General features: G+C 35.6%; 1 protein-coding gene across 3 annotated transcripts in view; it reads left to right on the forward strand.

Moving 5' to 3' along the window:
- The window catches only part of KIDINS220 (kinase D interacting substrate 220), an 84838-nt gene that overhangs the window by 9209 nt on the left and 47667 nt on the right, over nt 1-27962 (forward strand). For all 3 annotated transcript variants that reach the window (XM_075750666.1, XM_075750667.1, XM_075750668.1), the window contains exons 3-21: nt 3741-3839; nt 5207-5305; nt 6770-6868; nt 7842-7943; nt 8390-8488; nt 9436-9633; nt 11506-11604; nt 14127-14225; nt 14942-15040; nt 15956-16133; nt 16651-16815; nt 18209-18388; nt 18756-18921; nt 19850-20001; nt 22408-22697; nt 24127-24267; nt 24898-25141; nt 25309-25397; nt 26393-26537. In XM_075750666.1, the coding sequence (XP_075606781.1) occupies nt 3741-3839; nt 5207-5305; nt 6770-6868; nt 7842-7943; nt 8390-8488; nt 9436-9633; nt 11506-11604; nt 14127-14225; nt 14942-15040; nt 15956-16133; nt 16651-16815; nt 18209-18388; nt 18756-18921; nt 19850-20001; nt 22408-22697; nt 24127-24267; nt 24898-25141; nt 25309-25397; nt 26393-26537 (2743 nt within the window). The remainder of the gene's footprint in view (nt 1-3740; nt 3840-5206; nt 5306-6769; nt 6869-7841; nt 7944-8389; nt 8489-9435; nt 9634-11505; nt 11605-14126; nt 14226-14941; nt 15041-15955; nt 16134-16650; nt 16816-18208; nt 18389-18755; nt 18922-19849; nt 20002-22407; nt 22698-24126; nt 24268-24897; nt 25142-25308; nt 25398-26392; nt 26538-27962) is intronic.

A 27962-nucleotide genomic window follows, 5' to 3' on the forward strand; every position in this document is an offset into this window, starting at 1 on the left:
CCTCACTGGTGTTAAGAGGGCTAGCTGTACTCTTACTAATGCAGCCCATTATTTGGTTTGCCTTTGTTGCTGCAGGGGCGCACTGCTAACTCATGGCCCTCTTGTCGATCAGGACTTTGTACTGTTTCTACTGTGTGGCTCCCTGGGCAGGCAGTCCCTAGCCAGTGCTGTTGCATGGGGTTGGTCCATTCCAATCTCTCCATTTGCCTTTGTTGAACTGTGGGAGGGTTCTCAGCCCATTTCTTCAGCCTGTTGAACCCTCTCTGAACACCATCCCTGTCCTCTGGCATGTCAACTGCTTTCCCTAGCTTGGGGCAGTCTGCAAACCTGCTGAGAGCACTTTCTGTTTCATGGTTCTGGGTGTTGATGAAGATGGTACAATGTTAGCCCCAAATCAAACCTTCTCAACTGGGCACCAGTTACTGTGAACAGTTGACCATTACCATTGAGTCTGACAGTCCAAGCAATGTTTTACTCACCTTGTAGTGTATGGAAGACTGACTTCCAATTATTAGTTTTTTAAATAAGTCTTGTAAAATGCATGTTTTGTTGCATTATTTGCTTAAACCTGTATAAGATGGAAGGAATATTTTTGGGATATATTACTCAAAGCCAGAAAGCATCATGCAAATGTGAAAACAATGTACAGAATTTAGCCTTACTGTAACTATTAACGTAGTTTCAGCGGAGTAGGTCTAAAAAGATTGCTGGCAAGCCAAGGTTTGCTCGTGCCAGGACCTCCCAGGCTGCAGTGACTTGTCCAATGGTAGGATCACTCAACGTTATTGCCAACCCTTTATATCTTAACTGTGATCAGTTCCTGGAAAAACTGATATTCCAGGTCAGATGGATTTGTTGGATTAACTCCAGCAGTTTCAGTTAAGTGGAGCGAGTTTGTTTCTCTGCCATTTCTCTGCATGTCCTTTCCCCTGTGCACATTCTTCTCTCTCATACCAGATACATTGATTACTTAACAGCTAATGATAGATGCTTGACTTGTGTGATATACTTTGATGGTAACAGCCTCCAATTTCCTTTGATGTGCCTTTCTTTCTGCTCTTGATACTGAAGTGCCTTTTGCATCTTCAATTATGAATCTTCTATTCTCTCATGGACCGCGTGAGAGCTAATCTGTAAGAACACCACTGAATGATTTCCCTAAAAAGGTATAGGTGTGCCCCTTTATAATTTGCATATTCCAATACTTAGACTTTGCAGTGATGTACAGATATACAGTACTTGATGTGCTTGTGAGAAATACGAACATTTAGTGGTTGTGGAATGTCTAGACTCTTGGACAACTTTTGAGAGTTAATCTGGATGTCACAGGCACAGTAATTATCTTTTGTTTCTGTGTTGGTGAAATCTTCATGATTTGTTAAGACATTGAACCTGTATTTGAGAATCTCCTAGCAAAAAGGGCAGGATTGTTTGAGTACCCCTATAGAAAAGTTTTACATCTCTCTAAGAATACCAGAGCCAGTCTACAACTGTATGACACTTCTTATAGGAGGGGATCATTTTCCCATCCAGAACCTCCTCTTGCCCAGAGATACTTTGTGTTATCTTTTTATGTTATGCACCTGTGGAAGATGATCACAATGATAAGAATGGTGGCTGTTCAGAAGGAGGTAAGAAGAATGCTCATGCTAAAATAGGCATTTTTGTATGTATTTCTAGAGCACTGTTTGGAAGGGACCTCTGGAGAATTAGTCCTGTATCCTCAGGTGGGTTTGTTGGAGCCAGCTGGAATTGGCTGGCTGGCACGGGGCAGTCCTGGCCTCTCTTCAGAGACCGCATGCAGCTCCGTGGATACCAACACCCCTACACTCAGTACAATAAGGTTCTTGTCTGCCCATTTCTCCGGCCTGTAAAGGTCCCTCTGGATGGCAGCACAAGCATCTGGTGCATCAGCCAATCCTAGCTTTCTGTCAGCTGCAAAGTTGCTGAGGGTGCACTCTGTCCCATTGCCCAGGTCCTTAATGAAGCAGTTGAACAGGACCCCAGCATTGACCCCTGTGGATTGGCCTCCAGCTAGATGTTGTGCCACTGATCACAGCACTGTGAGCCCAGCAGTTCAGCCAGTTTCAGTCCACCTCACTCTCCGTTTATCTAATCTGTACTTCATCAGTTTGTCTGTGTGGATGTTGTGGGAGACAGTGTCTAAATCCTTCCTAGAGATGGGATAAACAATGTCTCAGCTCTTCATCCACTGAGCCAATGATGTCATCACAGAAGGCAATCACATTGATCAGGAATGATTTCTGCAATCACTTGGCATGTGTATTCCCAAAATATTAACTTGTGTATAAAGGACTCGTCTTAAAGAACAAAAGTTATGACTCTTCTTTGCCCTGAAGAGAGCTGCTTTCTTCCAGAGAGTAGTATTTTCTTTCTTTCTTGATTTTTTTGAGCATTTTTTTTCATGACTAGGCCTAAATGCTACTACTTGTTGATACAAAGTATACTTTAGGAGCTAAAAGGGAAGGTATCATTTTGAATGTATACAATGTATACTTATAACAACATAAGCTAATACAAGAGGATAATTTCTCCAGGTAAAAAATTGCAATTATATAATACATTATATCCTGTCACGAGTAATACTGTGGGTTATCCCTCATGTCATGGGGAAGATTCTGTGAAGACTAGTTAGGGAATAGCTGATGGAACAGAAAGCTTTTTTGAAAGAATCAGTGGAATTTATTTTTTTTTGGTGTGTGTGTGTACATAAAGAGCAGAAAGAACTCAACAGATATTAATATTACCATTAACTGTTTTACTAATGAAGATTAATGATCTTACTGTATTCTGATTTTGCTTTGATTTTTACTCTTTTCAGGGAAATTGCTGGCATATTACTCCTAACATGTAGCTTTTGCATTCTTTATAGACTAGATAATTTGGAATTTCTGTATGGTACAGAGAAAAGACAGAAGAGGGGTCAGGAAAAATTATCTTTGTTTATTAAACTTGTTGAAATTAACAAATTTACTGTCAAATTTAGAAAGTTTTACTTTTCATCATGCAGAGCATTTGTATCTGAGAACTTTGCTGATGCAGAAATAGGCTCATGGGTGACAGATTGTAACTGATTTTTAAAACATCCTTGAAGGCAAATAAACCAGCTCTTCTATCTTTTGTCTTCTCTGCAGTGAGGCTGCCTGTTAAGAACCTGTGTTGGACAGAACAGGAATGATGTCTGTATTTGGTGTACTGTCAGATAAAAGTGTGGTATATTATGTGATTTCCTCCCCCCCCCCCCAACTTCAGCCAGAAATCTTACTGTTACTCTTAATCAGTGCGGCATTTTAATTGCCATTGTGGTTCCTAGGCTAGATTTATTTATTCATTTCTAAACAATGTGACTGAGTTACTTCAAGATGTAACAGGCTGTATTAGAGATGTCTTCAGTGGGTAAATCATTCAGAAAGCTAGATATTTAACAATGTAACTTTTTTGTAGCCATTTTTAATACCGGAAATGTGTGTGTGGGGTTGTTTGGTTTGTTGGGGTTTTTTTTATCTTTTATGGGACAGGGCTTAATATCATGTTCTCCATTTTTATTTCAAGTTTACTGCGTGGTTTGAAAACCAATCCTCCTTGCTGCTTCCCACTGGCAATTAAAAACTGGAAACAACTTACCATTCCCCCGTAGTTTTTGGCCTGTTATTGTTGGTGTATCTGTGTCATTTGCATCACTTCCCAATGCATCACTTTTCCTATCATTTTAATTTCAGAATGGCCAGACTCCACTCATGTTGGCTGCTGAGCAAGGCAATTTAGAAATTGTCCAGGAGCTTCTCAAGAAGGGAGCTAATTGCAACTTGGAAGATGCAGTAAGTATTAGTGCTTTACGTGTGATGGTACCTAACAATAGAGGAAGAAGAAATTTCAAGAGGCAGGCAGAGAAAAGGTATTTAGGTGAGTGTTGAGGGGAGGGGGAATAAAAAGAAGATGGAAAATGATGACATATAAAGAAATTTTATCCAAAATTGCTTGGGTCTGTATTCTTCTGATTCAATTCCTCATAAAGAATAGGGATATTTAAGATGTTTTAAATGTCTGAGAGTCTCTGCTGAATGCTGCTGCTGTTTCTTCTGGGAAGTTAGTACTAGGAAACTATATCAATAGGATTGGCAGTAGTTGACATAAAAAGATAGGCGGAATAGAGAAATACAGCATCAAAGACGGGTCCAAGTGATGTGGTATGTCAGGATTTTTTTTTTTTTGTTGTTCTTTGATTTTGGTGTTTTTCAATAACTACTGAGAGAGAATTTAGGTTAAAGGATTATTTCAGGTGAAAGCCAGAACAGAGAAGGGTTTCAGATTTATGAATAGTCTTGCTGCTTTACAAAAAAAGTTGACTCTAGGTAAAAGATGCCCAGAAAGGGTGAATAGGACAGAAGTGTTCTTAAACAGTTTTAAAAGGTCTGTATATTCCAATGAAGAGTGATAAACAGGTTGCTTGTGGTTTTTTCTGCACTTAGTTTAATTGTAGCAGTGTAGACATCCAGGAAAGGTCTGGTATGAAACCCGTCATTTAAAAAAGGGGGGGGGGGCGGGGAAGAAAACAAGTATCTCTATTTTTGGAGACATCTTATTACATCTGCTATAAATGTTATGGTTCCTATACTTATAGGAAGAACAGTTACCGTATAAACTGTTGCTATATATATATATAGCACATAAAACAGCAGTCCACACCTGGACATGGTTTGAGCAGTGGATGGGTAAGTGTAGTGCAAGAGGAAATGTGTCTTCTGAAGTGAACATAAATCTAAGAAGCTGAGGTCCAAATTCCCCTGTATATTAGCCCCTTGCTAGATCATCACCGTTTTCTGCGGTCTTGGTTGCCATCTTGACCTGACACAGCAGTTCTCAGAGTCTTCACCTCATTCTCTAATCCTTTGTAGGTGGTGTTTCCTCCAAAAAGTTTTTAAGAAGTTAACCTGCAGTGAACTGAGGAGTGGAGAGTGATGGATATTGGGCAGGAGAGGAGATAACTGGAGGGGAGATATTGAGTAGTTGTCCATCTGTATTGTCATGTGTAGAACTTGCAGTCTATGAGTTTATTTTTCTTTTTTAAAGGACAAATTTTTTAAGGAGTTGTGGATTTCCTATTATGGGTTCAACAGTTGAAAAACAAGGTAATTGTATTGAAATACTGAATATCACTTAAAATGATTTTTTTCCCTTTTTCTAGGATAACTGGACAGCGCTTATTTCAGCAGCTAAAGAAGGACATGCAGCTATTGTAGCAGAGCTACTCAATTATAATGTCAGTTTGGAGCATCGGGATTTGGTATGTATAGTCCTATTGGGAGCTGGAGATTTTCAGTTCTGTAAAACAAATCAAAGTTTGGGTTTTTTTAATTCTTAAATTATGTACTCAGTGATGTTAAAATGGAAAATAAGAGATATTTAAATATTTTATTTACGGCTGTAAAATAGTTGCTTTAGTGTTAATAAAGGCAACTTGTTTCCTAGGGCTGCTTTTTTCCTCTTAATTTGCTTTGGAAAAAAGCTAAACTGAAGAACAGTTTGATTTTTGGGTGTGTTTTGTGTGGATGTTTTTTTGTGGGGAGGGGGAGTTGGTTTTCTTTTTTCCTTGTGGCGGTGGTTTTTTTTTAAAGTATTCTGGTAAAATAAATGTTATCTTTTTCCAGAAGATAACTGTCCATATTTACTTTTTCTCTGTACAACCATAATTATTCACATAGCAGTCCTTGTTCTCAAAATCCTGGAATTTGTTTTCATTCATCTTGCCAAATTTTTTATATGGAAAGTGGGCACTATAGTTCAGTCCACCTAAAGAATTACAGAAGTTGCTTGCATGATTAATGAAGAAGGTTAGATGCTTCTGAAGAGCTACAGACTTGTCTTCATTGACTGAAGAGAGAATTAGGTACCTGCAAGGACTGATTTTGTTCTGCCTAAGTTAGACTATGGAAAACCACTGGGGAGAGTTCAAGAGCTTCCTTAATTGAAGTTCCGCTCTGTCTGAAGGCTGAAGCATCGTGCCATGTCCTAGCTTTTTTTGTAACAGTGTAATGATGAGCACATCCACATGGACAGTGATTGATTTCTGGGCTTGTGTCAGTCTGCGAGGGATCTTTTACATCCCTAAAAGTGTATTGTAAAGATATGCATAAAAATTGTACTTTTAGTTATCAGAGGCATACTGTTATTTTAAAATTAATTTTGGTTACCTGACCGATCGAATGCCTTAGATCGTGAAAGCTCATTGTCTACTAGATTACAAACTTCAAACTCCATCGGTGTGTTCATTTAAAGTTAATTGCTCTTAGTAATCCCTTAAGAGGACATATGATTTGCTGCTTTTTCTTGAAGAAGCAAATCATTACATAGTTACTTTATGAAGGCCACGTGTCTGTTGCACAAATAAAAAATAAACCCTTCAAGTTAACTGATTTGATTTCTAGACTTTTGTTATAAGATAGTGCTTTCCTTTTGGATTGTTTACCCAGTGATGGGATTTGTATGCACTTGAAGTCTGAATTGTGCATTTACTGCAAATTCAGAAATGTTTAGGACACGATATTCTCCCAAGTTTTGCATTCAGCAGGAAATTAGTATTTTCACATGTGTGCTTATTAGATAAATATGATTACAAGGTTGTACGGTCAGCCCTTGTTATGTTTTGGACTTGCAAAACAGTCTTAGGACAAATACAAAATTAAAGTCACTGTTAGGTTTCTAAAGAGTATTTTTTGGTTTTTACATTTCTTTGAATTGTGCTTGCCAGGGAGGATGGACTGCCCTGATGTGGGCATCATATAAAGGCCGTACCGAAGTAGCTAAACTGCTGCTTGAGAAAGGAGCAAATCCAAACATCACCGGAATGGTAAGTTTTAGTCTTAAACCCCTCCTCCTCCCAAACGTTTAAAGTCCTGAATTGTACACTAATTTTAGTATCTTGATTGAATGTTTTGCATTTTTTGCAATATAATATTAATCATTGTACTTTATTAATAAAGGGATTGCTTTAAGAATCTGACAACCAGTGTTTTTTATTAATTTTAAGGGGTTTTTTTTAGTTAAAACAATTGAATATATAGCTCTTAATAGGATATAAATTAGCTGGAGAGGAAATAATAGAAAAGATAGTGTATCTAATGTTACTTGTGTAACAGTTGTCATTTTTCTGTCTGTATAAGTTAATGGAGTAACTGTGTGCAATTTGGAAGCAATAATACGGTTTAATTGTTTTGTAATAGTTACCAACTGAATTAGATTGTATAAATATGTATTATAGATATGAGAGAGAATTAAAAACTAAGATACTGAGGTTTATTTCGTTTTATAGGCATTTTCTATAAAGCATAGGCACGTTGCAATTTGAATGAGCTATTTGTTTATACTGTGAGGTCTGTGGTGTTTGAGGCGACAGTCAACAATCACAGAACACTAGTGACTTCCCTTTCTGATTGTGGGTTTCATCTGGTCTGCATACGCAGCTTCTGCGTGTGTGATGTGACTGATCTGCTGTCCTGATTACTTAGGGCTATTGCTTAGCTGTCTGTTGCTTCTCTCTTATGTTACAAATGTGTGTGTTAAGATAAGGATGGGAATTTTTAAACCTTGTTTAAGGAGTTATAAAACAAAATTGATTGAAAATGGTAGACATTTTCCTAGACATCATCTAGACAATGTACTGGGCAACAGTTACTGACATGTAGTTAGATTTATTTCTGTATATTTCCCCTTTCTGTCTGTTTATCATCTCTGGGACCATTGTGATCAGTATTGTTCATGAAAAAATAATTAAGACTGGTTTTATTTCATGGTGTGGTTTGTTGTTTTTTTTTAATTCTAAGCAATACAGTGTTTATCCAATTATTTGGGCAGCAGGACGAGGCCACTCAGACATAGTACATCTCTTACTGCAGTATGGGGCTAAAGTGAACTGTTCTGACAAAGTAAGTTATATTTATATAATATTTTAATGCATGATACATTTCTTGTAAGTTTTATTAAAAAAATTTTAAAAATACGAGTCTTTAATTGGAAAAACACCTCCTGTTATGTTTTGCCCGTAAGATTAGAATTCGTGTGCTAGAGTAAGTCATTATACTTGCAAGAGGTTTTTTCATAGTATACTAAAGATGACTATTTCAGTGGAGCATATTTCTATTTTTTAAGCTATCGGAGACCTTGCTATCCTAGGCTGCATAGAAAAATAATTCTTACAGCTATCATCTACAAAGAAAAAGTTAAAATGGCTTTTTAAATGCCTATGTTAATTCACTAGACCAAATTATGTCTTTGTAAAAACTAAAGCAATAAAATTTAAGATGAATATTAGATTGTAGGAGATATTAAATACAGTGAGCACTATGATAAAATGTTATAAATGTTTTTGCAGTATGGAACCACCCCACTGGTTTGGGCAGCGAGGAAAGGTCATTTGGAGTGTGTGAAATACTTGCTGCAAATGGGAGCTGATGTTGATCAAGAAGGAGCTGTAAGTAACTTCGTTTTCCGGTGATAAGGTGTGGGTACATACGTCTGTGTGTCCTCCTTTTATTTTATAATGCAAATAGCAAGAAATACATGAAACAAGATGAAATGTTGTTATTGGAGCATATTACTTTCCAGCTATCTGCAAACTACATGTGAGGATTATTGAAACTTCTTTGTGCCTTTTAATAGAAGTATTAGGTAACTAGGGAGTAAGATCAACAGTTGACATGCTATTCTGTAAAGTGTAAGTTTTAATGAACATAAATTAATTTTGTTTATTGTTCTCTGAAGGTTAACACTATCAAAATTCAATCTATACTCAAGCCTGATATGTCAAACAACTTATTCTGCACTGCTGTTTGAAAAGTAAATCAAACACAAGGCATCTTTTGAAAATAATAATGGCTATTGTGCCTTTTCAAAAGTTGGAAATTTTTAGGTTTCAGATGCATATTGTTTTTAAATTAAACAGATTTTAATTTTTTGTTGTGTAAGACACACAACTTTTACTGATTTTTTTTTTTTTTCTTCCCTATTTTGGCAAGCATTTAAGTGGAAATTAGGACAACTTTTGGTATTCATATGATTATTTCTGAAGTTCTTCAGAAGTCCTCCTTGAGAGCGGTATTGGCAGACCTGAGTGCTCAGATAATACTACATTCCCATATGACAAGAAAATTATTTTGTCATGCATGTGACGTTCAGGAGTTAAACTGATCTCAGCTTTACTGTTTGCATTTGAAGTGTTCTCTACTGTAGAACTTAGTTGATTTCTTTTTTCTTTTTTTTTTAAAAACATAGCAAGTGCACTTTAAAACATAAAACTGAGGTAACATTTGGATGATTAAGAAAGTAATGTCAGTGAGTGTTCTTTTGTTATTTAAACTGCTGACATCACGATGCGTGCTATATCCACTGTACAATAAAATCTCTTGGTTTTGTTTAAAGAATTCTATGACTGCACTTATTGTAGCAGTGAAGGGTGGCTATACTGACTCAGTAAAAGAAATACTGAAAAGGAACCCAAATGTAAACTTAACAGATAAAGATGGAAATACAGCTTTGATGATTGCATCAAAGGAGGGGCATACTGAAATTGTGCAGGATCTTCTTGATGCTGGAACTTACGTGAACATTCCTGACAGAGTGAGTAAATTTTTATCATAATTGTGGTTTTACATATATGTAATAACAATATATATTTAAATACCAGTGTATGCAAATTTGTGGGTACTTGATTTTTCTGACTTTCTAATTTTTCTGCCACCTAGGGGTATTTTTACGTATTGCTATTTTACAAGTAGGTATTAATCCATATGGTAGTGCTGTTAAAATTGTAAAACAATGATATAAAAAAGAATGTGTTTCATTCAGCGTTTACCTTTATCTTTTACAGTGAAGCTTTTTGCTAGGAAACTTGCATATAATTAGGGGAAGACTTCAGCTCTGTGTTAAGACAGTGTTGAAAGGTGCACTGTGTACCTGAGCTGCGATTGCATTGTTCAGTAGAGGCATGCAGTATGGGCAGTGACCAGAGTGTGAATCTGCTTGCTAGCCACTCAGGGTTTTGCTTATATAGGTGCCTACGACTCTCTGCAGTGTCCTATGGATAGTCAGGTTTTTTGAAGTGCTGGAGGCAGGCTAAGCACTGTACTCCTGAGGCTATAGGTGGTTAGATACCTAAACTTAGGTGCCTCTGTCAGTGTTTTAGTTCAGAGCAGTAATACGGCTTTGAGGTTGAATTCCCAATCCTTAAATTGAATTGCTTGATGTTGCAGAGAAGAGAGGAAAACCTCCTAATATTTGCTGTATAATTTTTAGAGGGATTTTTGGATGCATTTTCCTGTATTTCAAGTGTCAGCTTAGTGCATTTCTCAGATGGTTACGTACTGAGCTGCAGTGTTGCATGTGACAAAAAATTTGATCTCGGGCACGTATCAAAGCAAAACTTTTAAATATTTAAGAAAATACCTTGTGATCTCCCTTCCCACCTCTTCTGTCACAAAATTCTACAACTGTATGCATTCCTGCACTTTTAGGAAGGATAAATTACAACTTTCATTACAGCTGACTGTATTCCAAAAATACATCATACAATGAGTAGTCTTAGTTTCAGATGCTAGAGTAGGTTTTGGTAAGGAAAATTTCTTGGTTTGCAGCTAGGTATGTAATGACTGTGATTAAAAGGGGTCTACAACTATTGAGCTTTCTAACTGAATTCCATTCCTGTGATTTAGGTATACTTTTATTATTCTTCCTGTTTCATCATAAAAGAAGTATTAGGTAATTTCAGGACTTCATTTTCTGAAATTCTGACATATCCTTAAGTGTGTTAAAATCGGAAGCCTTAAGAAGAATTGTAACTTTGTTTTACATATATACAACTCCATTTACCACAGCAAAATATTTTTTCTTTTGATCAATTTGAGATAAAATCAGCCTTTTGCTTCTTTTCTTTATAACAGCATAGTGTATGTAAACAGGATAGCAGTCAAATCTGCACCAAAAAAAGGGATAAAATTCTTTAAAATTCTTGAAGAACTTTTGTCAGCTGTGAAACATCTAAAGGAGACAGCCAACATTCTTGTCTGATTATAAAGAGGTTATTACTGTGAGTAATTACTCGTCTGATTGTAAAGAGGTTTTTACTGTGAGTGGTCTTCCTATGAACACAGAACAGCTGGATTTTTTCATATTCATTATTAATTTGTGCTGTTATTTTTTAGGCTAGTGGTTTAAGCTGGAACTATTTTGGGGATGTTCGTTTTGCAATAAACATATAATATTTCATCCCTTTGTCAAAAAATAGAAAAAAATGGAGTCCAGAGTTTTTTTCTTCTATATACACGGTTTTTGTAGAGATAGAACTGGTTTTTGTATCTATCTTTAAAATGAGTGCAGATTTCTTAATGTAAGTAGGCATAATATATATTTTGAGGCTATAATTTATTCTGTGTTGTATTTCTTTTTGCTAAATAGTATTAATTCATCTTTGATATTCTTTCACAATTTTTCTAGAGTGGAGATACAGTGCTGATTGGGGCTGTTAGAGGAGGTCATGTTGAAATTGTGAGGGCCCTGCTCCATAAATATGCTGATATAGACATCAGAGGCCAGGTAAGTACAACAATGTAAATGTCAGAGTAGTTCTTAAATAGGATGTGAATTTGAATACCAAACGATAATACTGTGTTTCTGAAAACAGGGCTTTAAAAACTTGCTCAGTCTGCTCTGTAGGAAATTGATTCCCATCAGACCTTAAAAATACATCATGTTGCTGTGCAGTTTTTAAGATATAAGATGTATGTAATTGTAATGATTTGTTAAGCAGTAGATTTTTTTCAGTTAATTTGTATAGTAGCTGAAAAGCCAAAGATGTAAATTGGAGGTTCATCTACGCTACTGAACAGATTTAAAATAACGAAATACTTTAAAACTCCCTTAATATTATTTTAGTTATAATTTTAATACTTATTATTTTGAATTTAAGACCAATATATTGAAATACAATACACCTTAGATACTATCTGTTGTCAGTGCAGTTCTGTTGCTGTGCTTGGTTGGTTCTTGTCTCCTTCACTAACTTCCTTTCTTGTGTTAAGCAGTGTTGTCAGTGATTTCCATGTTTTCTACCTATCCCTTCTTTCTTTTTGTTTTTTTTTGTCCTTTGACTAAGTTATTGTTTTTATTCTTCTACCGAAAAGCTCTCTTACTCAGCACGGTACTTGTTTATATTGTTACATTCGACTTGCTTTTGCTTGAAGCTATTCAAATTACTCTGCTGGTAGGCACATATGTTCTGCTGAGTTTGAACACAAAACTAACTTGTCACTGAGAGCTGCAAAGATTCATGCAGTGCCTCTTTGAGAAGCCAAGAAACTTTTAGTTTGGAGAAAAAGTAGTGTTTGGATCTCTTCCTCTAACCTGCCTGCTATTGGAAACCTGGAACTGTGTGTCTCAGCTTCTAGCTGACATGGGTCTGAAAATCTGGAGCTTTTCAGATGTCTTGATATGACCAAGGCAATACAGGAACAGCAAGAGGACCCAGCCTTCTTAGGGCTGGGGAAGTGTGAGGGTGTCTGTGGAGCCATTTGCAGTGGTTAATCTAGGGAATAATTTGTGGCCTTGTTGACACAGCAGGAGTGAGTACCATCAGAGGAAGACTCTGGCCGTGCATTTCAAATCTTCAGATTAGGACCAGCAGTATCAAAATCAGCGTTGAGCGCTAGTGTTTAGCAACTCCTGTGCTGTTGGTCACTGCAGCACCTGTCTGCCAGCCAGACCTGTTCTGGGGAGATTTGCTGCCTGCCCAAATCTGTGATGTTCCAGAAAGATTTCTGAGTCTTGTCCAGGCTTCCAGCAACTGTGTTCCTTGCTGCTTATTCAGTCATACGGACAGTAGTCAGTGGAGACCTTGAGCAGATAAAATGTGACTATAGGGCTCTGGGAGCAAGTGTTGGGGCTCAGGTGGTGTTCTCCTCAGCCCTTCTGGTAAGGAGGAAAGGGCCCAGCTGGGAATATTTGGCAGACTGGTGCCTAGCTGTGCAGCTGATGTTACTAGCGAGGAGCCAGCTTCCTCAGGCTGGTGTCTTGTTGGAAGCCACTTGACTGAAGGACAGAGGACATGAAATCCAGGTGACCAGAGAGGAAAGAAATCTTGATGACCAGGCTTGTTAAACTGTTGAGAAAGACTTTAAACTCAGTTTGCTGTGAAGCCCATGAGTGGGGAGAGGAAGAGCTGCAAATGAAAGAAGCGAGCAAGGGAAAAGGCTGCAGGGGGGACTTTGACATTCCTGCTTAGATACAGATCTGTGTTCAGAGGCTTTTCTTACATGTTTCTACACAAGTGTGCATCAAACAGAAAGAGTTTTGGTGCAGTCGCTAGGCTACAGAAAGAGTGCAGGCATGGAGCTTTGTGGGGATAGCGTGCATTGCTGGGGGCGGGCAGACTACACAAGCAGGTTTGCAACAATCAACCATTCCCCATGGTTCATTGAAACAATGTAGTGATCTGCATTCTGGTACTTTGTGTTGACTTTCATGTCCATCTGCTTCTATAGCTTTGCAGCTTGCATGGGCTGTTTTTAGGCTAGTCAACCAGTTCAACAGTTTTATTAGGCTATACTGTACCATTGAGAACAAAATGGAAGCATGTTTTAAAGTCCTGGAAGTGGTTTGCACTTCCATGTTTTAATAGGAAAGAAAATTTTTTTTTTTTTTAAAGCCACAGAGAAACATAACTTATATAGTAGGGATTAAAAAAGACAACAGTCTGGAAAAAGTTGTTTTATTTCAAAGAAAACTTGTATATTTGAGTTGCAACTGCACTCACAGATAGTTTTGGAAACTTTCAAGACAGGTTGAATCTACTTGGATTGTTAAAACTCTTAGTATATTTTGCACGGGTTTTTAAAATAGATTTGTGTTCTCTAGCCAGATTTCCATTCCCCCCGCCCCCCCGCCAAAGTTCTATTGGCATGCCAATTAGACTTGGTGACGTTTCCGTTGCCCTAAGCTGCGCTAAAATTTGCTGTATTTTATGCTGTTTTCAATATAGTGGTTGTACTTTGTATACAGTTTTTGAAATTAATCCAACTGAATGAAAGTATTGTTACCATTTAATACTCTCTTTTTTTCAGGATAATAAAACTGCTTTATATTGGGCAGTTGAGAAGGGAAATGCTACAATGGTAAGGGATATCTTGCAATGCAACCCTGATACTGAAACATGTACAAAGGTAAAGATTAGAATTTTAATTTAATCGCTTTGTTTAACATCTTTTCTTTTCTCAACTCTTATGTGACGTTAACATCATAATACCAAACTCATTTTTTGTGAAGTGTTGCTACCTTGCACATTGTAAAAAACAAAACAAAAATTTCTTCTGAAATACAGAATTTATTTTCAGCAATGGTAATGTCCCCTTTGTTGATAAACATCACCTACTACTAAAACTCATAGCAGGGTCAGTGTGGATACTTTACCTCAGCACCATTGACATGACCAGCAGCAACGAGTAGAGAGCAGGTGCTACTACAAACTGAGGAAGGAGGTTTCTGATATTACTAAGCATGAAAGTTTAGACCACCATTTATTGCATGTGCAGGAATGAAAAAAAAAAAATAGAGGAAGTAGTATGTACAGCGGTGAATTACCTCTCCTATGAGTCTCTATTCAAATATCTTGTATTATATCTGAATCTTGTCTTTCTCTGTTTGACACTGTTATTAACAGAAATGTATTTTGTTCTGTGATTGCAATCAATCTAGAATACAGGATCTGTGATACTTTTTCCGTAACACGTGCTGAAGTGTTGTTACTTGCACAGTAACATATTTCATTTAAAAATTCTCTTAAAAGTTTGGGATTTAATTTGTTATACTGTCACTAGTTTTTGCTTGGTTTTGAGTGTACAGAGAAGATTTTTTTATTATGCTTACTTTTGCCTTTTAGGACGGAGAAACACCACTTATAAAAGCAACCAAGATGAGAAATATTGAAATAGTAGAGCTTCTTCTGGATAAAGGAGCTAAGGTGTCTGCTGTAGACAAGGTAAAGAATACTTTTTTCATTTGTTTTAGTACTTCTAATCTTTTTAATTTTGCAGCAGAATTTTGTGGTGAGCTGTCAAGGCTAATACAGAAAGAGAGCTTCCCATATGCTTAATAATTAAATAGACCATAATACTTAAATATAAATAAATTCCTACTATTAATGTATTGATTTTTTTTTGTTTGTTTGTATTAGGGTACTTTTAGTAATAAGAAAATTAAAAATTCCAGATCAGGAATAAAAATTTCACAGATAAGAATACTAATTTTTAATACACTTGAAAAAGAGCATAGAGAATGGTTTTTATTTGTCACTGATATTTGTTTTTGAATAATAAACATTAAACTAAGCAATGCCAAGGACAAATGTAATGGTTTGTTGCTGTCCTTATGCTTTACCTACTTTGACTATATACCTTTTAAATACAGGAACATTTATTTGATACTTTTTTAACCGCTTAGTGTTGTATTTAGGGTAAATAAGTAATAATGTGGGTTTCAGGTGATTAGAAACTTTCACCAGAAAGCTTTTTGGAAAAGTCTGAGCAGATATTGAAATAATTTTAACAAGCAATATCTCTTGTTCCAAAAAAATCTCTGAATTTGTTAGTAGACGCTTGTTTTCATGTTAGTAGACGACAGTTTTCATGAACCTTAAGATATTATTATAAAAGTTTAAGGTATAAGATAGTGCCTCAGATTTAGCATAAGAACTACCTTTTCACATGTCTTTTCTGAAACTTTTGTAATGCTTTTTCAAGGGGAAAAAACGCTTCCTGTAAGGCATTAATGCCGTTGAGAATACCTTAAGATGTATTTCAAGTAAATAACACATCTGAAACAGTGTGGAACATATATTCTGTTCATGATCTTAGAAATTCACATTAAATATTACTAGTTTTTCACTTAATTGCAGAAAGGAGATACTCCACTTCATATTGCCATTCGTGGAAGAAGCCGTAAACTTGCTGAATTACTCTTAAGAAATCCAAAAGATGGTAGATTGCTTTATAGACCCAATAAAACAGGAGAAACGCCTTACAATATTGACTGTAGCCACCAGAAGAGTATTTTAACACAGATATTTGGAGCCAGTAAGTTTAAGTATTTATTTTATTTTTTCCTCGTATATTGAGAATCCAGTTTATTCAATTCTGTATTAAAAATGGTAGTTAGATTTTTTTTTTTTAATGTTGCAACTAATGGGAGAGTTTTAAAAAAAAAAAACAGTTGGCAAAAAAAGTCGTCATTCTAAAAGCCTAACAAAGGTTAAATGTACTTTTTATTTTTGACTTTTGACATTGGATGCTGTGCAACTTCTGTTGATCATTTTGGTTTTAATTAGATCTTGCTTGCATAGGAATTATTTTCTTTGATTTGCTGTGATTTGGGATTTTGTTTTAGTCTTTTGTGGTAAACTCTAATGGTAATTACATAACATTTATATGAATGATTTCAATGACTTTGAACAAGAATGTACCAATAACAGCTATTATATGGGAGAAGTATATATACAATTACAGGTGAACCTGCCATGATTTATGTATGAAAATTGTCATACTGAAGAGATTTCTTAAAGCAAAGTTCTGTAACATAATATTCATACTACAGGACACTTGTCTCCCACGGAATCTGACGGTGACATGCTGGGATACGATCTGTACAGCAGTGCTTTGGCTGATATTCTGAGTGAACCAACCATGCAACCACCTATCTGTGTAGGCTTATATGCACAGTGGGGAAGTGGAAAATCTTTCCTGCTTAAGAAACTGGAAGGTAAAAGTTGATTTAGCCTTTTCTATAAATTCAAATCTGTCTATGAAAAGCATCACGTGGGAGTTACTAGTTTTTGCAACAGCCATTGGTCTGTGTAATATGATATCCAGTCTCTGTTTCCGTAATGGAAGGATTTAATTTTTAGTGTGGTCAGTTAATCCATAGGTTGCTTTGTTCATTTGTGCGATGTCAAGACAGTCTTTAAGTGCCGCTGTCTATTGTCTTGTGGATTTCCTGCAGCAGTGATTCTGCATTTTAGGTACTGCTGCAATATACCTTGCTGGGGGTGTTTGTGTGTCATATCAGGTTCAGACCCTTTTTACTGCAGTATTTATTTATTGTGCCTCCTATGTGTCTTTTTTTTTTTTTTTTTTAAGTTTAAGAACAAATTCCAGGCTACTAGTATTTTTACTCTGCAGTGTATTTTCTCTGTATTTAGTTTTCTGCCCCTTTCCCGTTACTTTGAGCTTTTTGAACTTTCTGAAGTGACAGGAAGGCAAATGCAGTATATGAAGACAGTCAATATTTTTCACAGTATACAGTTTTAGCTTTTTCTAACAAAGGATGTTTTTCTGATATGTTTCAGTACAATTCAAAATACTTTTACCAGTCTTGATGTTTCTTACTTTCTGTGATTTCTGTGTTTTTTAAAAGCTTCCATGTCAAAATGGAGTCTCTGTTCCTTTTGTTCACCTCATCCCCCATGTCATAAACAAAAAGCGGTGTGAATTTTTGACGGTGATTTTTATTGTAGATGAGCTCTTATGTTTTTAAACCACTTTTTCAGTATTTTCTTCCTGTTCCTCATTCATCATCTGGGTTGTGTATTTAATGTTTCTTATTCAGTATACCATAAATAAGTTTCTTCAGCAATTCCTGTTTTAGTAAATATGGATCAACAAACAGAAATAAATACTGAAGCCCTTACATTGTACTGTTATATCTGACTATTTGAGCAATGTGGTCTAGGTTGCAATGATGGAGGTTTTGGGGTGTGTGGGGTGGTTTTTGTTTGGTTTTGGGGTTTTTTTTCACAGATATGGTGGATTTATTTTCCTTGGTGTCATAAAATAAGTTTTAAACTTTTGAAGGAGGATAGGAAATGGCATAACTTTTAATATGCCTTTAAAAGTAGAAAAATCTGCAGCAAACAGTGTAAGTATTATGTAATTAAATGGCTGAATTCATTGCATGGATGAAAATTTCAGGTTTTGTACTAATGTTTGAAGAAGAATTGAAGCATCATTGTCTTTTTTTTTTTTAATCAATAACAAGGAAAAGTTATACAGTCTAGTGAAAAAGTGTTTCTTTTCAAAGATCATTATAATGCTTTTTTTGCTTTCTGTTCTAAAATGATTTAACGTGCTAAGAGGTCTTTGTCTTTTTGTTTTAGATGAAATGAAGACTTTTGCAGGACAGCAGATTGAACCTCTGTTTCAGTTCTCCTGGCTTATTGTATTCCTCACACTTTTGCTGTGTGGAGGTTTGGGTTTATTGCTTGCTTTCACAGTGGATGCAAAGCTTGGAATAGCGGTGTCACTCAGCTTGTTAGCAGTTCTCTACATTTTCTTTAGTAAGTCTTACATGAAGTTTGTGAAGGTTTTGATCTGGTTTTGGAATTCAGTATTGTTTTGTAGACATGCTTTGTGATTCCGCAAAAATACTACATGTTTTTGTAGAAAATAGGACCCCTTCAGACCCTTTCCTTGTGTTTCGCATGTAATTTGTGAGAGGACATTCTTGAAAACAAAGAAGAATTTTGCACAGTAACGTCATTATGTTACTCTTACTGTTCTCATTTTTAGCCATAACTGTTAAAAATTCATTCAACTCCTTTTGCACAACTCCATGCCTTGTGTGTTCAAATTTCATTGTTCTTTCAGTTGTGAACACTGACTGAAACGTAGACATAACATCTGGTTGAATTTTTCGTATTTTAGCTGTAATTTACTTTGGTGGCCGAAGAGAAGGTGAGAGGTGGAACTGGGCCTGGGTGTTAAGTGCAAGGTTGGCAAGACATATTGGATATTTAGAGTTGCTTCTCAAACTCATGTTTGTGAACCCACCAGAATTACCAGAGCAAACCACTAAAGCCTTACCTGTCAGGTTAGTTTACTCTTTTATTTACATTTATTTACTCCTGAATGAATAATTCAGATTCACTTTGATACTTTTCAAACTGCATATTAATGTGCATGTTTATCTTCCTATGAAAAGCTATTGAAAAACAATAGCCCTAGAAGATCATGTAGTTAAATTTTTCAGTGTGAAGATGATGATAGTGTTTTTAAGAAAAACTCTGTGTCGAAGTCAGTGAAAGTTACTGCTTTTTAGTATTGGGGTTTTGACTTTTGACTATCATACTAATAAAAATTTACAACAGACAAAATAAGAATTTAATTTTCTGGTATGGCTTGCTGTGTATTACGTCTAATGCTTGTTTCACTGATTACTTCTGTTAAGATTATTTTGAGGTTTTTCTTTTCTTTTTTTCCTTCTCTCTTATTTTTTTCCTGTAAGCTTCTAGTTTACCTGAAAGCAAAAAAAATTATGCCATGCATTTTGTAATTTTGTTTACTGCTATTGTTTACAGACTTGTATTTTAGCCTCATGGTGCTCTTATGTGATCTTGTTCTTCTGTATTTTTTTAATCCTCCGTAAATATTTGCAAATAGCTCACAATGTAATTTTTAAAATACTTGTCAATATTATGTTTTGACATCATAAAGATATTTTTATGTTTTTACTGCTATCTAAGGTGCCCTCAGCGATGCGATCATTTATCTTTTTAAGAAGCAAGTTTTAGAATAGGAAGTGAGGCAAAGAAGAGGTTGGTAACAGGAGAAGAAATAAAGAAATAAATACTAAAATTCCATGTAGAGTTTAAAAAAAATTATGTATTTAAATATTTTACATTTTGTGCCACTTCAAAAAACTTTTAGCTGCAGAGATGCAGGAAAATTTTTGTTTTGGTTGCCAGAAAATATTTAAAGTTTTCTAAAGTATACAAAATACATGTGTTTTTCTCTTTCAGATTTTTGTTTACGGACTACAATAGACTGTCCAGTGTAGGTGGAGAAACTTCATTGGCTGAGATGATTGCTACCCTCTCTGATGCATGTGAAAGGGAATTTGGTTTCTTAGCAACAAGGCTATTTCGAGTTTTCAAGACAGAAGATACACAAGGTTTTTATTACCTGAATGACATTTCCGATTATTCCATCTGAATGTACTGTTATCAGGGGTTCTGTTTTCACATTGTAAGCTCTTTTTAGGAACTGTTGTAGCCATGCAGAAATTCATACAGAAGGGGAAACTCTTTGTATTGGAGAGAAAAATGCCCTGGTTTTTTTTGCTCATCTTGATTTTATTAATATCATACAGGAGTATCTTCTGTGATGTATAGTTTTTAGAAGTATATATGGAAATGCATGTGTGTATATATATATATAATGTCCTTTTAGATGCAGTGTGGTATTTTTCTATAGCAGTTAAGTCATTGTGTCTGAGTCAAATCAAGGAAAAAGTAGACTTTTGTATATTGCTAAAAGAAGTTTCCGTTTAGTTTATTGTGTTTTAATTCAGAGCTTTTATGAGTGACCACTGGTTATTCTTGGAAATAATAAATGTACAGAGCATGTTGGTCCAAGGCCATAAATTGCTGTGATCCGTGCTGGTAAGATGGGATGAAATATTCCTACTTGATCCAAATGGACCTTATTTTTTCTGTCCCATCTGTAGATTTCTTGGAAAAAAACATGCAGAACAGAGTATGATATTGTGAAGAAAGGGAGTTCTTGAGGGTAGCTTTCAAGTCATAGATGACTTATTTCTACTTTGAGTTCGGTTTCAGTCAGTTGCTTCTCATTTCATTTTGACCTTGACTACAAATTGAGGAATCTGTTAGGTGCTGTCTCCTTTAACAAAGTAAAATGTTTAGACTCTCCTGTCTTGCAGAGGGTGGAAAAAACCATGCTATGTGCTGAACACAACTTAGGCTTCATTGTTCTTTCTCAAATTCAGTGAATGTTCTTTATGAAAGTCATATGTGGAATTTTTCACCCTTATTTTCCGTATTAGACATTCTGCAGTTCTCCTCCTTAACCTCAGTGAAAAAAACTTTTATGATGCTGTAGTTTCTCCCAAAATTGACTTGAGAATGGCACTGACTAGTAGTGCTGGCTTCTTGTGATTATTTGCAGTAATCATCTTTTCCCTTTCATTTGTAATCTTACATTTCTCTTGTATTGCTTGGTTCTGTTGCCTTCCTGTGCTCTTCTTAATTATCTAATTGGGTGTGTGGGGGTTTAATTATTGTATCTATTTTATGATCTTGCATATCTTCTCCTTGTTTGTAGATATTTGTGGGTCTAGGTTTGTAGGTTTCTTGTCTCTAGATATTCCTAGAAATTCCATGTAGGTTTCTTTTTAAGTCTCCTGTATCTTTAATTTTTGTTATGTCTGTAAACTGGCAGAGAAGCCCATTCAATTGCCATTTCATTGTTGATGATTCCCAAGTCTCTCTCTAATCCAAGTCTTTATCTTTCCAGCTAGAGGAAGCTTACATCCCTACTTCAAAATTCCTAGAACTGAATGTAATTATAACTGAGCTGTTATTCTTCTCTTCTTGCTTCTTGCTCCTGTCATTATGCATTGCTGTGTCCTGCATCACAATCCTGTCTGTCACATACGTCATTAATGTGAAATACCTTTCAGGCTCATGCCCCAGGCTAGAATATCATACGTGGCCCGTGTATAAACCTTGGATATTCTTTCCACGTGACATATTTAAAGATTGATTTTTTTCCTGTTCCAGTTCAAATACTGATTTTTAGCTGTCATCATTTGGCATCAGATTACTGCTGTGTTCTGTTCTTTTTTTATCAACAAACGTGTACAGAAGATGTGAATCTTCTAGATGTGTACAGATCCTAAAGGCAGAGGCTGCTACTTTGGAAAAAAAGCTCGCTCTTTGATCATCATTTTAGCTGTGCTAACCTACAACTGCAGTATTTCTTTCTCTTAAGGCCTTATCAATCCAACTGAAGTCAGGAGGTCTGGATTCTCTTCTGAGGCCCTTGTGAACTCTCCAGACCTTACATACTACTGTCCTCCCTTGTTTGTGTATGTTTTAGCATACAAGAAAGGATAGTCTTGGGTTGTAGCTTGCAATTTTAATTCTCTAATGGCACTGTTATTACTAGATTACGTAAGTATCATGTTTCTGTTCAAGACAGAGTAGTTTGCATACTGTTTTCATATGATTTACTTGCATAAATACACTTTACTGAGAGACGTCACAAAAGGGATGATACTACTGAAATGAAATCTATTTAATAAAGATAATTTTCATCCAGTGTGGATTTCTTGAAACAGTGGAAATAAACTGAAAATGAAAGGAATATTTCTGCTTCATAATTTCCAAGAATTTTGGCAAATTTAGACAATTTTTTTCACATTTGTGACTGGATGGTAGCACTGCAGTAATCTTTTGTACAAGTTGGTGCGTTACGAGAAGTATGCAAGTTTTTTGTACCTGTAATTACTTTTTTTTTAAAACATTCATTTTAACTGCAAATACTTGTTTCCTAGGTAAAAAGAAATGGAAGAAAACTTGCTGCCTCCCATCCTTTGTGATTTTCCTGTTCATCTTGTCTTGCGTTGTTTCTGCAATTGCCCTGCTGGCGATTTTTAACGTAGAACCAGCCAACATGACAGTGAATGTTGTTCTTATATCAGTTACCTGCGTTGTTGGTTTGGCCTTTATCTTGAATTGTCGCACGTGGTGGCAAGTGATGGATTCAGTTTTGAATTCTCAAAGAAAACGTCTTCACAATGCTGCCTCCAAGCTTCACAAGTTGAAAAGTGAGGGGTTCATGAAGGTAGGCATTTATATGAATTGGCCATTAAAAGCATTGAAACAAAGACCCAAACCTGTAGCCGTCTTAAGATGGGGCACCATATATTTAATCAGGCCAAGTCTTGCAACATTAAAATGAGCCTGGGTGAGTTTTTACTGAAGGGAACACTTCTGTTCCACTGGTAATTATGCTTAGTGTATGAGATCTGTCTGCTCAACCTAGAATGTTAAATTTGTCTTAAGTTGTCAGTTTCTAATTTTATTTTTGTGGGGAGGAAGATACTAGGAAAACAGTTGTTCTAAATGATCAGTATTTAGTAAAAGCTTGCTTTAGACTATAAGATTGGAAAGAATAACTTTTAAAATACTTTAAAGGTGAAAAAAATAAGCCTAACTTTGGCTGACTGCAAGACCACTTTACTAAGAAAGGAGTGATAGCACTGAGAGAACATTCCAAAACAGTTCTCATATTTAATGAAAAATAATAGAAAATACTATTGTTTTACTAGGTGGTATCTAAACTGATAAAAAATGTACTATATCAGGCTGTCATTGGATATCCTAGATGCTCCTATTTGAAAATAAACTTTAGCATCATGATGGTTACCTCAGTAGATTACAGCTAATACATTGTATAACAATATGTTGTGCAAATATTTTTGTAGCACAGAATACCTTATTTGTGTCTTGCTACTGTTTTTCTTGACAATTGTTTTCTGAGTGGTATTTATCTGGCATAACTTTAGCCATTTAGTACTTAGATTCACCCTTTGCAATCAAAAGAGAGAAATGGGTGTTTCCAGAGAGTTATTTATATGGCTTCTGTCATCTTAATGTGCACATTCAAGATGAATGTAGTGGTGAATAGGTCAGATTTTAATGTCTGCCTGTTGTTGAAATTAGGGCAGGTGAATTCCAGCTTTGTTTCTATATTAACGGTAGTCTTTAAATGTGTAACTTAATGTTGGAAAACTTAGGATATGCAATCTGAAGATTTCTTGAATAGGTGTGACAGAGCATTAGAGTAATAGCATAATTCCTTAGCTGGAAGGCAGATAAAAAATTTTAGTGTACATTTTCTACAAAAAAAGTAATTTTTGAGGATTAGCTGAAGCTATGAATGCTCTTTTGTCTACTCTTGAAATACTGATTTAAAGTGCATAAATACTACTTTCTTTTAAATAACCTTGTAATGGAATTTAAATAAGGATAGTTTGTTACATTAAAGTGGAATATGCGGTTCTGCTGTATGTTTTTGTGCAAATAGGAAATTAAAATTTTGGAACTGACATTTTAGGACTTTCACTTTGGTATTTATAAATGTTTATTTTTGAAATCTTATGTAAGTATTTTTGGAACAAGTAACAATCTGCAAAAGGAATGATATGCATTTGTGTGAGTTTTAAGTATCATAGAGATGTCTCTTCCTTCTTTGCTTTTCATTTTTATAGGTTTTGAAATGTGAAGTGGAACTGATGGCCAAAATGGCAAAAACCATTGACAGCTTCACTCAGAACCAGACAAGGCTTGTTGTAATTATTGATGGATTGGATGCTTGTGAACAGGACAAAGTTTTACAGATGCTCGATACTGTGAGTGGGATCATTTTATAAAGATGATCTTTTCCGTAGATGAGCTTAAATACTTTACAGTTATTGTGTATTTTCTGTAGAAAAAAGGCATGTATATGGAGTCTGTGTGTTGTAGTCTTTTAACATTTGTGTACATTGACATAACTATAACACTAAGAGTAATGAGTTTTAAAAGTTGAAAAATAGTTCCCAGTAAGACTGTACACGTTAATACTTTTGAAAAGTTTTGAAGTAATCAGATGTAAATTACTGGAAATTAATATCCTGTTGAAACAAACTTACAATGTTTAGAGAGCTTTTTGATACTTACTTTTGAAGTACTTTAGATGAAATACTTAAATACTACATGTTTGGGGCTGCTAGGACATTACTGCATGTTATCTTCTTGATGATGACTTCCACTGTAACTACTACTGCTAATTTGTCAAGTATGCTTACTTCTAATTATGGCTAAGTTCCTAGCATTAGATATCTCACACTGAAGAAACTGACATCTCTATACGTCTCTTGTCCTATCAAGTTTATAACTGGAACAGAATGAATATAAAATGTTAAGTCAGATGTTGAAATGATCCATAGTTCCTATCATGAATTATTATTAACAAGGTGTACTGTCTACTTTTTTTACAGGTGAGAGTCTTATTTTCAAAAGGCCCATTTATTGCTATTTTTGCAAGTGACCCACACATTATTATAAAGGCTATTAACCAGAATCTCAACAGTGTTCTACGTGATTCAAACATAAATGGACATGATTACATGAGAAACATCGTCCATTTGCCTGTTTTTCTGAACAGCCGAGGGCTTAGTAATGCAAAAAGACTGATGGTAGCTTCGACAACCAATGGAGATATTCCTTATACAGATAGTGCAGGTAAGGTTATGCTGGAGGATGATATGAAAGTTAAAAACTAATGTTCCAAAAATCTGGGTTTTGGAACAAACTGTTTAAATAATTGACAGATCATTAATGTTATTTTATAGATCAGTCAAATGCGTATGAATGGAGAAAATACCTGCCTTTTGTTTTCCTTTCCATAGGATTACATGAAGAAGTTGACAGGAGAGTTTCTCAGAACAGTCTTGGAGACATGACCAAGCTTGGTAGCAAAACTGCTCTCAATAGGCGGGTGAGAAAGATTTTTTTTTTTTTTTTTTTTTTTTTTTAGACTAAATGAAGATACTGGCAATACCTTTTTTCTTTTCTATTCTTTTTTTTTTCTTTCACATTTTTAATGATGTCAACTTCAAAGACTTATCAAACCATTCCTATGAAATTAATATAAATTATCCATGCAGGAAAAATACATTCTTAAATCAGTAGACTGATGCTTTATTAAAGAGGAAAAAGCTTGCTTGCTCACCAAGCAAAAAAAGCTTGCTTGCTTTTCCACAAATACTTAAATTCAGCTTTCCGTGAGAGCTAAGGTGATACAGCATACTGGTAGTAGCTATGATTTATGTATGGATTTTTGTGTATAAGCTCGATATCACTTGATCACAGGATGTTGCAACAAGGGGCAGTAATTGAGCAAATCAAGGAATTTAGAATATTACAGTACTAGACTTTCTTTCCTGCTTTCTGTTCTTTTTTCCCATCTTTATGTAAAATCAGAAAGTGATTGAATAAAAGGTATCTAGGAAGTAGTGAAAAGCAACACAGAGCCTGAAGATTCTGAGATTTTTTTAGCTGCCGTAGGTGGAGACTTGGGAAGTTTTGTAGCAGAGGAACGTGATGTTCACTTTAATTTTAAAATGTAGTTAGTGAATGGATGGCATTAACTTTTTATAGAGACAGTAAAAAACAGTGATGGCAGTGCTGAAATTAGTAACCTTTTTACAAAATATCTCACTGTGTTACTCTATTTTGCCCTCTCAGAATTGGCATGGAAGTAAAATGTGTAACTCTTACCAGTTCTTGGCTTATATGGAAATCATGTTCAACTGTTACACAGCTAAATAAGAATTAAATTCTGGTAAATATTTTTCTAGTATTTCATGTCAACCTCACAGGCACATATTCACAAAGGTTCTAACTTTATAATGAAGTAAAACTGAAATATTTCAAATACATAAACATTTTTGATACTAATCAGTATTCCTTGGTTTGTTGTATCATTGTCAGGATACTTACCGAAGACGCCAGATGCAACGTACCATTACCCGCCAAATGTCTTTTGATTTGACCAAGCTGTTGGTTACAGAGGATTGGTTCAGTGATATCAGTCCTCAGACCATGAGAAGATTGCTAAATATTGTTTCAGTGACAGGTAAGTGTGGCATGTTTGTGTACAGTAAATGGTATGGTGTTTTGGTTGCTTGTAGTTACACTCAGACTTCTTAGTGTGTAAACTGAATTTAACAAGCCAGTCCATGTGCTTATTTTGAAAATTCTTCCGAAGCAAACTCTTCTAGAGTGCAAGCAAAGATTATAGACTGTTCTGTGTAGAATTAAAAAAGTAAATAATATTTGCTGTTTCGTTGACTTCAGTTGGGAGGCAAATGATTCTAGTCTACATTTTTAGGAAGTTTTATATTTTTTTAATTTTGAAGTGGGATAATAAAACACATTTTTCAATTTCATAATACTCTAATGTGAACAGAGCTCATAGTGCTGGTATCTTAAAAGGTAAACTGCAAGGCAAACCCAGGTATATATCCTTTACATTTTTGCTATGAATATTTAGAGTCCTTTTCCTCTAAAAGATTGTCTGGGGCCGATGAAAGCATTTTATGACCTGTTTTCCTTCAACAAAGTGGAAACAACTGGAAAAGGACTTCTGGAAGTTTAATAAAATCATATTTCATGTAGTAAGTGAATGGGGAATGATTATTTACTGTCTTTTCTATTACAGACGCTAAAAGGTACTGAATAGCCTTACAGCTAACTCATTCAGAGCAAACAAAAGGAGTTACATTTTACACTGTATATAGTTAAGCACATAACTGCAACAGTATCATATGGATGTGGGAAACTTACATGGATTCGGAAACAATTAAATACCTGAAAAGTAAAATTCATCAAGTGCTAGTAGAAAGCAGGCAGTGAACCACAAATCACCAGGGGCTGGAATAACAGAAGAGAATATTATTTTTCCCCAGGCTCTGAAGCTTTTACATAAGCATTTGCTATTGTACAGTATGAGGCTTCTGGGCAACGTGGACCTTTACTCAGAATTGGCTTGACCTTTAACTAGAAAAAAATATCCTGGCAAAAGCTTGACCTTAATTTCAGTGTCCTTAACTCATTTTTGCGTTGATGTGAAAGCCAGTACCAGCTTCTTCAAAAGGATCAAATTTCATGTTTTCTTTGTTCCAGGCTTTGTATTCTGAATGTCTGTGATTAGGATGTGGACCCCTGTAGAAAACTGCCATTAATCACCAGGTGCTGGTGAAACACTTTTTTACTATGACACTGAACAAGCTCTGGCACAGGTTGCCCAGGGAGGCTGTGGAGTCTCCATCCTTGGAGATATTCAGAAGCCATCTGAACACAGTCCTGGGCAGCTGGGTCTGGGTGGTCCTGCTTGAGCGAGGGAGTTGGACCAGAAAACCTCCAGAGGTCCCTTCCAACCCCACCCATTCCATGATTCTGCAAAACAAATAATATTAACAGTTTATAGAACTAACTGGAAAATGTAAGGCATTCACAGATATGTCAAATGTATTGTCTTTAATACTTAAAAATATTTTAG

This window comes from Balearica regulorum, chromosome 3 (genome assembly GCF_011004875.1).
Source record: "Balearica regulorum gibbericeps isolate bBalReg1 chromosome 3, bBalReg1.pri, whole genome shotgun sequence".
Taxonomy (NCBI): Eukaryota; Metazoa; Chordata; class Aves; order Gruiformes; family Gruidae; genus Balearica; species Balearica regulorum.